This window comes from Anopheles bellator, chromosome 1 (assembly GCF_943735745.2).
Source record: "Anopheles bellator chromosome 1, idAnoBellAS_SP24_06.2, whole genome shotgun sequence".
NCBI classification, from domain to species: domain Eukaryota; kingdom Metazoa; phylum Arthropoda; class Insecta; order Diptera; family Culicidae; genus Anopheles; species Anopheles bellator.
This window is the reverse complement of record NC_071285.1, coordinates 49,773,734-49,785,763: the sequence shown is the minus strand read 5'-3', so window position 1 is coordinate 49,785,763 and position 12,030 is coordinate 49,773,734. Positions and strand designations below refer to the sequence as shown.

Genomic DNA, 12,030 nt, shown 5'->3' with positions numbered 1-12,030 from the left:
TTGGCTAAACTCCGTAAGATTCCTCTCGGTGGATACCTTTTACAGTCAGTAATTGAGATTGGAGTCAAAACAAAGAATGTGCTATATATTACATTATTCAAAACATTATTAAAAGCAGTACGAAAATAGCGGAGATTGTTACTACACCAGCTTCCAATAATGAAGAGCTGCTTTCGGGTGGTTAATGTGAACATTTCACTCATCGCACGAAGACCGAAACACTTGCCACCTTCGGGGCGGATCCACGAAGGCGGATCACGTTCGATCGAGGCACAGCACACCTTTCGCGTACGCTTTCGCCAGGCACTCTCCGCGATCACGTTGCTCGGGGAAACAGCTGAGCCTTAGCGAAGAATCCGTCCGTACGGCCAACGTGAACGGGCTGGCTCTCTGCCCGCGGGGCTCCTAATGCGAGGATCCACGGCAGGGCGCATTTTATTGCACGCATTGCGCCACGACTCCCGCCACCCGGCCTCTCCCCCCGGCCAGAACATCGGCCGAAGGGACGGGCGAGAGAAATTAATTAAGTTATTGAACGCGTAGGCTTTGGGAGGAAATAAATATTTATCGATCGACGGCACGCAGCCGCGAGGGGCCACCGTTTTGTGCCGAGAATTTATTTCTCTAGGCCCTGTGCTTGAGTTGTGGTTACTTTTTTTCTTTCCACTCTTATGCTGGCCGCATCATCGGGAAGGAATCTGGGACCGAGTCTGGGAGCCACTTCGTGAGATGCGCTTCGATGGGCGTATGTTTGGGCCGTAAAAATCTCGCCAACCCTTACGGCTGTAGGCCCCGTATCGAAAGATCGAACTGGTGCATTCGCTGGGTGCCGATTCGGGGACCGTGCGCCGATGTGGATTTATGATAAGATTGGTTCCAGGCGGAGGGCCCGATCCTGCGATTAGACTGTGGGCGCGAGCGTTCATCGCTGGAGGTGCCACGGCAGCTGCGGTCGTTGGAGTGTGTAGCGGATTGCAAGCATTGTTTCGACATTTTAAGGACCGTGCGTAGTGTTTGCAATAAACGGTTCGGTAATTTAGATGAAATAAATTCGCTACAACGGAACAGCCGAGCCATTTGGGCTACAATTTCAGCGAGCTTCGCACATGTTGCAACGGAACCTGGTGCCTGTTTCGAGCGAAACTTTTAACGATCGGGTCCTTGGCCGAAAAAAAACATGAACAACGCACACGGCAAACCAACCGATACCTGGCCGTAAAATGTGTGTAATACGTGCCAATTGTTTTGGAATGCTAATTTGTGTTCGCGTTGGTGTGGCGTGTAATCGTTGTCCCTACACTCCTTTCTTTTGCTTCGATTCTATTCAACGTGGGCCCGCTGTTGAAACTTCTCGATTAGAGCCATGATTGCGATTGCCGACGAGCACGTGCTTTCCGGTTACCAAACCGAAGGACTCGTTGTTAATACTTAACCGTTCCGGTTGGGAATTCTGTAAAACGCCAGAAAAGGCCATAGGAACACATGCTCTGTACTGCGCGAGTTAACTGATAAAGATGGCTAAAGAATAAGATTATTAGATATGCTTAATAGTTAGGGCAACAATTCACAAGAATGAGAAGTTTCATCTGTGCAGTCTACGCATGACACATGTAGTTTCCTAGCATGGCTCAAGGTTGCAAAATTCTTGATCTGCAAAAGTGTGATCAAATGCTGTTTCAAATTTTTAAGGACATTATTTTAATGCTACGTTTTCAATAAATCTATTGATTGTGGAAATAAATGGGAATTGATCGATGAGAAATAGCCTCAGAGAATAGGCTTTTGATCTTAGAAAGTCATTGTTCGATGTTTTATCCTTTTGCACTTTATACAGTATCTGTTTTAAGTCTCAACATCATTTCGATTATAATCGGAAAAGGATCGGATAATGATGAGTGTTAATAGGTATTTATCTGGAAGGTACAACACATTTAAAGAACCATCCCTTTTGTTGTAATAATCCAGAGAATCATTAAACCATTTCTTCAGCTTCTCGGGCAAGTGTAAAGTGGTCGAATTTTGAAGACATTACTGTTCACGGTTAGAAATGCCAAGAAAGAACTCGTAGCCAACCAGCACGAAGCAATTATCCTGTCGGCAAGTATTCGACTCTTTGAACGGGCACCCGGAAAAGTACATGTCCCTCACGACCCAAGTCCACCCATTCGAACCGAACATGTCGGCCGAACATCCGGTTCAGTGTAGTTCGTGGTCATAACCGGCCGGTGGGAAGACATGTTTCGCCGGAAGGGCCGGTCCCGGTCCGATCCTTACGCGCCTCTGCGCCGGGTCCTTGCAACGCAGAAGCGACGCGTAAATTTCACTTATTTACTAGCGCCACGGCGAAGGCGCAGCAAACAGACGGCGCCGGGACCGGGAACGCGGGGAAAACTCCGGAAAAGTGCGGACATCGAGAGTGTACAACGTGTATTTATTGTTACACGTTTTTCCCGCTCCCAACGCATTACAGCGCGTTCCGTCGCCGTCGTCGTGGCCGGTCCGAACCGGCGAACCGTTTGGCGTATTTAGCGCAGTTTGGGGTTGTTTAATACGATGCTAATTAGGCAGCTACGGGGTGTGGCATAAGCGAATGCGATGTGTGCCGCAACAACGTTGTAAGGATCTTTTGGTTCGTCCGCCCGACAGCCGCATAGCTTAATTGGACCAGAAATGAACGTAAAACTTTGCCCAGTTTTCCGCGGAACGTTTTCCCATTAACATCGGCGAATTGGGAGAAAACTCGGCAGTATGCTATCGGTTCGGGCTCAATAAAATTTTTAAAGCCTCGTACTCGTTCATGTGGCCTAGAAAAATAGGTTTTAGCTCTTATTTTAGTTTGTTATGGTCAGCGGACATTTTTATTAACGAAGGATTTAATTATTGTTAATTTTAGTGAAATATTCTACTTCAAAAATGAGTCAAACACCGTTTACAATTCTCAGAAAGAGCTAGCTTATTCATAACAGTGAAAATCTAGTTCCGGAAAAGGTTCCCAAGCCGGACCAGACATCGCCCATCGCTGCGTACGTTTCCGGGCTTCGCGTGGAAAATGGACTACGAGTACGCCGTTACCGCCGTGGCAGGGTCAGTACCGTTCGCGGTCCGGGGTCACAAACTTATTCGTCACACTTCCGGTGGTACCACCGGGCCGGTTCCGGAGCGTCGGGTCACCATCGTTGCGTTGGTCCTGTACCGTGGCAGCTGCTGTTGATTAGCAGCCGACCCAAAGCGGGAGTCTTTTCGACGCCTGCAAGGACCTCTCGGCGGCCGGTGCGGGGGGGGACAGTTTACACTCATAACCTCATCTGCCGCCCTTTCGCCGGTGACCTCCTTCTGGTGGCGCTCGTTGGCTGACCGGCGAGCATCGTGTTTCTGTCAGTCAACTACCGAGGTATCAGGACCACAGTTCGCAGGGCAGCGCTGGCCAACTAATGAGTGCAGACCTTTTCGGCGGGTGCCAGGGGGCTAGGTGGGGTGCGGTTGTGGTACCTCAGGCGAGGGAAAAGGAACCGACCGAACGAACGGGTTCACGAAAGTCTTCGAGCCAACCGAGAAAGTGGCGACCGCTGCGGTACAACTTTCTGTGAGCTGCAAGAACACCCGGTCCCGCTGGTTGGTGGAGCGGTCCGGCCTGGTGTCAACATCGTGCCCCCTCAAGCCTCCCCACCGGGTTGGGGCCAGTGGCAGCCTTAATATTTTATCCATTAGGATAAACGTGCCGTAGTGTAATTTGGTGGCGTTTGGACCCGGGGCACCCGGCGTTTGCGAAATGGGTAGCGAAACAACGCCAGGAGACCACACATACACACGGGCGCGGATGGTATTCGGTATATTTTAATTTGCTTCCTCTCCGGCCGGTGTGGACCTTGGGCTTCGGAGGGCCCCGACCGAAAGGAACACGGTGCTCGGGACTTGTTTTATGTTTCCGGTTCGTTCCCGTGTGCCTCGCAGGGCCCCGCGACAAACATGGCTAGGAGGGAAGTTAGAGCGGAGCTAAGGAGCCAGACCTTGGCCGGGAAATATTGGCGACACGGACCCAACGGCCAGGCAACGTGCCTCGAAGTGTATTCGGGGAATAAAGTGTAGTAATTTGGTTACTATTTACACTCCTCGTACCAACCTGCCAGACCGGCCAGTTCTGCCAGACAGAGAGAGAAAGAGAGATATAGGGAGAGAGAGAAGGAGGGAGAGTAGTTTCACGTGGCGGTAAATTTTATGTGTCGGTTTTAGTGACCATCCCGACCACGCGATGCTCGGAACTATCTTTAAGTCCACGCTCGGGACGCTCCGGAGTTCATAACTCAACGATACATGCCCTCTACTGAGCTGTCCGCTGGGTGGTATTTTGGCCGCCCGAAGGTGAACTTAAGCGGGGAAAAGCGTGGTTAAATGAGAAAGAATGTTATTGTTTCATTTTGTGACACAACGGCACGTTCGAAATGCGGCGGATACAGTTTTTTGTGTGGCACGTGTTTTTTCCGGAAGGATGTTCCGAAGTTGGTGGGTGTTTTTATTGATTTGACACTGAGTTTGGCAACTCATTTGAGTAAAAGAGGGCACGTAGAAGAGGGAACAAGTAAAAAATCGATATTTTAAAGCATACCATTTTAATGGTACTGACATTTATTAACTCGATCATTGAAATAACTAAAACGAATGCTATTTAGAAAGATCCGTAATGCCAAATTTTGTTTGTTTTCGGTTTCTTTTCTCTATATTATTAGATCCTTTTAAGGGGCCTGACAAACCCGTATTTATCAACAGTCAGTTTTCTTCCTTTGTCGCAATTACTAGTTAGTTGAATACTTTGATGTATGCTGTAAACTGTAAGTAAACTATAAATCCCATTCCGAATTTCAATCAACATTTAGTTCCCTTTGTTCAAAACAAATGAAAGTCTTCATTCTAGAAAAACCCCGATTTATTGTGTAATAGTAAATAATATAAAACAGACCGTATAATATGCCATCAAATGAACACAATAAACGTTCGATTTGAACAACGGATGTTTCAAGTAACAGTAAAAAGGATTTACACCGACTGCGCATGACCCATCGTGCGACGGAGCGAAGAGCGAAGCAGGCGGCGTTAGCAAGGACACATGCATGGCGTCCGAAACATCGTCCTTTCTGAGCACGATTCGAGCAGTTCGAGCAGTTTGTTGCGAACGAAATTTCCTCTTCTTCGGAGGGTGAACCGAAAAGTGGCCAGCACCGGTTCGGAGGACGGTCGGCATGCATTCGTTTCGTAGTCGTAATTTCTCCCTTTTTGATGTGAAGATATGCTGCGTCCATGCCAAAAAGACCGGCACTAAATAACCGAAAAGGACATCGATCTTCCTCAAAAACAACAACGAAGGAGGGTGATCCTATCGTAAATTGCCGGAGAGATGTCGGAGAAAACGAGCGCAGATAGTGCTCACCACGGACCTTACTTACTCGATCCCCTCCCATCCTTGCACACCACCCGGCGGCCGGTGCCGGGACACATGCACTGCCCTGTCTTGCCGGAGAAAAAGTGAGCCCATCGCTGGTGGTGGCCCCGAAAAACGGCACCGGAACGGCGTCGGCTTTCGTCGATGACCGCGACCGCGCCGAGCACACATTAGCACATCGTTGCGGACATATTCCGGGGGCCCGTTATTTACGGTCTCACCGCCCCGCACCGTACACCCTCCGTGCCGTGGACGTCACGGCTGGATGGGTTCCGTTCCGATTCCGGGATCTTTCGTGGATCGCTCGCCAAGTACACGATCGTCGGCCCCCTAATTGAGTCTTGCGGGACCGCGGTGGCAGTGGAGATCGGCACGGGGGCAGCGGGGAGGGACATACGTACCCCTGGTGTCTTGATAGATAGAAAGCTTCCGAGGGAGACAAGAAAAATGAGAAAAAGTGTCACGCATCATAAAGCGTAAAGCATTTGCGGGTTTGTGGCCGGCGGAGAGCGGGAAAAGCCTCCCAAACGGAGCGCGGGGATTTCGGGGCCCAGTCCCGGGGAACCCGATGAGATCGAGTAGAAGAGGAAAGAGCAGCAAACAAACTTAATGCCCGTGGCCTCCGTCTTGTCAGGTGGTGGAAAATGGTTTTCGGTGGTGGAAAATAGTGTCCCAGCTTGTGGCGCTGCCTGAAGCGGGGCCGCCACCTAAGGTCCCGACGCCACACGTAAGGGGGAGAAATCGTGGCCCAAAATGTGCTTTAAACTAACCGCCCACACCGACTGCGGTTTTCGCCTGGTTTTTCTTTGCACACTTTTCCGGACCACGGCGACGGTCCAAGATCGACACGGGGAAATGGCCAATCGACGAATGCGGCGGGAAACCGAAGGAAAAAACCACCGGTGGGCCCGGAACGCCAGGCAGGCAGGACCTGAGGGGCCGGCATTTTGACAAACGTATATGAGTAACGAGTGGAGCAGAGGGAAAGAAAATAAAATTAATTGCCGGAAGACGGTGAATTTATTGCTTCGAGCGGTGGCATGGAAGGGTCGGGCCGGGCTCTGGGGCGGCCACCCGGCCCCGTTCGCTCCACGTGTATCTGCCGTTTTCGCACTGCTTACAATCTCGTTCGTTCGTTCCGTGGAGCTTTTCGGCGCCATTTTTAAGCACCTTTTTGGCGGGGCCCGCAAACCAATACGTACGGACACTGATCACGCAGGGCGAAGGAGTGCAGGATAAGATCGGGGGCAAAGCAAATAGGCTAACCGATGATCGTTACATTGCGATGACTTTTATTGCGCACTTCACTTGAAGTTCCGTTCCCGTTTGAGGGAAAATGAAAGTAAAAACAAAACGCATCCACTCGGGGGCCGTTGTTTGTTTTCCAAATAAGCCGATTGGCCGGGCGCCGTAAGGTTTGGTAATAAATTCCAACAGTGTCAACAGCTGCCATTTTCAACCTGGCTTGCGAGGGCCAAAATGCAATCCTGGCAACCGGTCTCTTTCTCTCATTTGTCTCGCACTGAGCATTTCCACACTCCTTATTTTTTTTTGTTTGATAGTTTTATTTTAATTCTTGTAACTCTCCCCGCGGTTGGCTCTCGGGTTGGTGGAAAGTTTTTCACTCGCTTCCAGTCACTCTTCGTGGAAAGTGTGAAAAAGTCAAAGACGCGTGTGGTGGTGGGTCGGCGGGTCTCTTTCTAAACGGGTGCCCTAATTTATGCATAATTATGCACCCCTTGCCGAGCGGCCCAACCCGACCGACCGACCGGGGATGATCGGTGGCGTTAAGGTTGAAGTGCACCCGGGTGGTGGTGCAACAGTCGGTCGGTTTCGGTTTGGTTTTTCGGTTTTTCCGCTCTGCGGTGTCATATGTTTATGGGCTTCTAATGGGTGGGTCTAACGGGAATGTGTCCTGGCCTTTCTTAGCTGTTGTCGGTGAAAATATGTTCCAGTTCGAAAGCTTGCACCCTTCATCATCCGAAGGCAAATGAGTGAGCTAATTCAAACCAAGTAAAAACTTAATAAACTAAGCCCGCAATTCAAGAACTCAGCAATTGAAATGGGACACAAATTTACAATAAAACGCAACCGGAAGACAACGGAAGCTGTCACCGACAAGCCGTTACGGGCCCGAGCTGCGTGTTTACATTTGAAAAGGCACCAAAAAAGCAGCGGACAAACCCTTCCGAAGCTCCGAAACTCCACACCCAAGTAGGGAGAGCCAAGTGCAGGCGCACTGCCGTGGCCGCGACTGCCTTGTTACCAAATTTATGCTAATTCCCGCCGTTTGGTGTGAAATGTGTGCCTTTAGGGTGGGTTGTTCTTTTTGTCCCTCTGCTCGCTACTCACCTGCTTATGACCCGCAGGTTCCCAGGGGCAAGGGGATAGAGACACACACAGAAAGAGGCCGAGAGAGAGAGAGAGAAAGAGAGAGAGAGAGAGAGAGAGAGAGAGAGAGAGAGATCGTAGTAGTGCAAGGTGGCTAATTTTTAATGTGGGTCCGTGGGCCGTGAATCGGCACGTCGCGGAAACCAATATGCGCCGCGATGCCGATGGGCTTCATGCAGGCCTCCCCAAGGGCCCCGTCCCTCCACCCTACACTCGCCTTATCGTGAGGCCCTGCCAAAAGTGCGCCACACCTCGCCCCATCATCGTGTACCACCTGGTTTTTTTTTTTCGTGGGTCCGATTGACCCGAAACGGCAGTAACAACGCAACAAGACAGTAATAAATAGAAACAAACAAACTAGTTCGTCGTAGGGTTCGGCGCGGGCCCGCAGGTCCCATCGGAGCCGTGCTGGTTGACGACAGTTTACGACTTTTGAGTTGCGGAGTGCGTGAGTGGAAAACCCCGGAAACGTTTGGCCGGAGCGTGCTGGAGCTTCGAATTCGAACCGTACCCCGAAGACCGAAGGGGGTTGCGATAAATTATTTAAACCGAGAAATTTAAAAAGCAATACACTAAACAGTAGACAGTAAAATGGGTTGGCTCAAATCGCAAAATGCGACTTATGCGTGATTTATTTGGTACCTCCTCCCGGTCCGGTATCGATTCGGGTTCCGTGGTTCACTTATCAATATTAGTTCAGGACTCGCGAAGCACGCCGTTCGCCGTATCAATCGATAGTTTCGGGGTTGTCGTGACGAACCTAATCGTCAAACGACACGAACTGGGCGCACCCCTTCGACAGGTGGTTCTGGCGTGTTGGCGGGACATCGGGACATCCTTCAAAATCGTGTCATCACACAAACAAATGGAAAACAATTGGGGGGAAATTTATCTTTTCGCCACCGGACCCCCGAATCGCAATCCACGGCTGATGCAGCGAGCCTCCGATGTAGAAGATCCTTAACGCAGCAAAAACCAATCCCCATCCGTGACCGGGCCTGGAGAATGGTGCCATCTTTATTATTTTAATGCCTCTCTGGTAGCCGTTTGCCTAATGACGGCGGTAATGATGGGTCATTTATCACCGCGGGCTCCCGGAGATCGGAGATCCTTTTCTGTTCTTTTGGGGCCATCGCATTTTCGGACCGCAACTCCTCGCTTATGACACCTTCGGGGTGTCGTGCCTTTCTGGGGTGTCTACAGTAGCCACAGTTGTATGCAGATGAGTCGAACCGATTAATCCTAAGCCAAGTGGAGTCCAGTGGGCCGCGGGTTTGGATCCTACAGATTCGTCGTTGAGGGAGTGCGCGAAAAGTATAAGAAAAGGAAAGGAAACGAAAAGGGATACCCTCCGAGGACAATAAATCGATTTTTGTGGCGTTTGTGCAGCTTGTCGGCTGACGGTTCCTTCGGTCGTTTTGTTTGTGCCCAGACAGCAACATGCCCCGGTACCTGATCAGGGATGCTGGGATGTCCTCATCAGTCGTTTCCTCTCGAGCGATAAAGCCGACCGGGCCCCAATCCAGACCCCGGCCCAGGTTCTATGCTGTGCGCGAATTAGGTGCAAAATTGTTGTTTAATTTAATGCTGTGACGTCTCGCCGGTGCGCGCCGAAATTCAGCTCAAGGACAAGGGCAAGGACCCGCGATGATCCGGGAGCGAAGCCATGGCGCATCCGCTTTTTGTCTACCGGATGTCTGGCACGGTGCGTCGCTGTGTGCGTGTTTTGCTCCTTCCGTGCCGCCGTTCGGTGCACAAGATTTATGCAGAAAGTTTAAGATAATTTTATCGCTGCCATCGTCGTCGTCGTACCATGGGCGCCTTTTTTGGCCTCGCTTCCCCCAAAATCTCGGTCGATCTCGGTGACGGTAGACCGGGCGACCAGATTTGGTCATGGAACTGCTGGAGCTGGAGGACCATTTTTGGTGACGTTGTTTTTGCTCCGGAACGGGAGCTTTAAGATCCAGCCCAGGCCAGCATAATGATGGTTGGTCGTGGGGGGTATTCGGTCTTGTTTTGGGGCAGCCAAGAAGCACTGGACCGATAGCCGACATTTTGCTACTGCTCTCCGGGAAATTCCGTTTGTATAATGTCACTAACAATACTTACTCGACAGCTCGATAGTTCCGTCGGTGGCCGAGTTTTCCGGAAGAATTGCGTGATTGAAGTTGAGCAGCTTCCGTCGGCTTCCGGCGAATTGCTTCACTTACTGATTTCGCTTCTCGATTATACAAAATTCTTGAAATCACTTCTCACAGGAATTGGCCACCGTAACCGGTCACAGGAATTGGCCACCGTTGCGCGTCCTCCCGGAGCCAAACGGAGCGTTGCGATGAACACGGGTTGGGCTGCTTGCGGGCGGATGGATTCAAACTCGCGGCCCCCAAATTCACCACCGCCAAGCTGTGGTGAGCTATGGAAAGTGACTTCTCGCGCAGCGGGCCAAAGTGAGACGGTGCGAGAGTGAGCGCGAGCGTCGCTGTGTTGAGTGGTGAGTTTCGCGTTCACGCACACCGCGAACACGCCACACGCATTTGAGTGGGGGAAAAGCACTCGTGGCCGTGGTGTGTGAAAGGGAGCGAGCTAACCCCTCGGGTGAGCGTGAGCGAGAGCGAGGTGGAGCAACCCGACCAATAGCTCACCGGGAGGCGTGGCTATCGAATCCGTCGCTGCGTGTGAGTCTCGCTCGTGAGATGGTGTTGGTGACGGCCGCGTAACGTGAGATGAGTTTGAGGTCGTGCTTAGTGAGACAGTATGAACTGCCGACGCGGGCGCGTGAGCGAGACAACCGGCGGGACCGAGTCAGCGGGAGAGAGGGAGAGAAAAGTTGCTCTCTCTCTCTCGTTTCGTGTTCGGGATTTTCGTAGGTTGAATCGGCTTGTTCGTTTCGTAGGTTGGCGTCATTCGAACAGCTTGCACGTGGCCGCGCGGTTGTGCGGTTCTGTGTTCCCCGGTTCTCTCTGTGTGTGCGCCTCTCCACAGAGGGCCTCACTCGAACAGCGCGTTCCAAAGTGTCGGAGGGCCCATCCTGTGGCCCCAATCACCGAGTTCGCTCGCTCGACAACAACAACCGCGTGATAGGCTTCCGGCCGGGTCGGTTTGTGCCGTGAAGAAAGTCGTGTCCTGTGAACTCCCGGCGGCCCCCAGTCAGCTGATTGGCGCGAATGCGCGATCGATCGATCAATGCGTGAAGGGCTGGCGCAATTTTTCGGCAGTGAATTCCGGGTCCGCGTGTGAGTGCAGAAGGGTGGCCAGTGACCACCACCTCCGGCAGGCCCCACCAACAACCCACAACCAGTGAATGTGTACCGTGTGTTGATTGTTGTCCTCTGGATGCAACTCGCTTTTGCACAACACAGAGAGAGAGAGAGAGAGAGAGAGCGAGAGAAAGAAAGAAAGAGAGAGAGAGACGTTGTGGTCCTTGTGTCCTTGTGTTCTCGTGTTAATTGATTGAAGTAATCTGGGTCCCCCCCTCGTTGAGCCGGAAGTCCCGAAGCGAGTGGAACAGTAGGCCGGGGGTTGGCCGAAAAATAGAAAACAAACCTTAGGGAGGCTGCGTGTGCGTGTGCGGTGCGCTTGTGTTGACCGGAAGTGGCCTGACCGGCAATGAAAGTTGGCCGCGTGCGCCAGTGTGCGTGCGTTCGATTGTTTGCCGGTGTTTGTCCGCGCCCGGGGGCCCGTATGCCCGGTCCGGGGGAAGAGGCTTAATCCGGAGACGGAGCTGCAGGAGGCGCAGGAACAGGAGGCTTCCGGTTCGGTGAAGGCGCGGAGCACCGACCCGACCCACACGGCTAGGAGTGGCCGGCGGCGAAGACGGCCGTGGAGGCGGACGGAGGCGGAGGCGGCGGAGGAGGAGGCGGCGGAGAACGCGAAGGAGCGACGGCGGCTGCGGCACTGGAGGGACTCGTGGCGCTGCGGTCCACTAACGGAGAAACCATCGATCACCAAAGGATAAACGGTGGCGGCGGCGGCGGCGGCGGCGGTGGAGGCGGTGGAGGAGGGCTCGGCGGCGGAGGCGGCGGGGGGCTCGGGATCGATGTGGGCGGCTGGAATCCGTTCGCGTGGAAGATCGGCAAAGTGAGCCCCAACTTGGAGCCGTACCCGGCGAGCGTGGAGGGGCTGAGCAGCCCGCGGGCGGTGGGGATGACCGCTTCGGCGGCGGCCGCCGCCGCCGCTGCCGCTGCCGCCGCCAGCGCCTACATCTC

The 12,030-nt window shown here is 52.5% G+C and overlaps 1 protein-coding gene across 1 annotated transcript in view; it reads left to right on the top strand.

Annotated features, from left to right (window-relative positions):
* Nucleotides 1–3,049: 3,049 nt before the first annotated feature.
* The window catches only part of LOC131215781 (POU domain protein CF1A), a 10,626-nt gene continuing 1,645 nt past the window's right edge, over nucleotides 3,050–12,030 (top strand). Inside the window, exons 1-3 of the mRNA XM_058210177.1 lie at nucleotides 3,050–3,184; nucleotides 11,621–11,902; nucleotides 11,999–12,030. The exon at nucleotides 11,999–12,030 is cut by the window's right edge and continues 1,645 nt beyond it. Coding sequence (XP_058066160.1) covers nucleotides 3,050–3,184; nucleotides 11,621–11,902; nucleotides 11,999–12,030 — 449 coding nt within the window. The remainder of the gene's footprint in view (nucleotides 3,185–11,620; nucleotides 11,903–11,998) is intronic.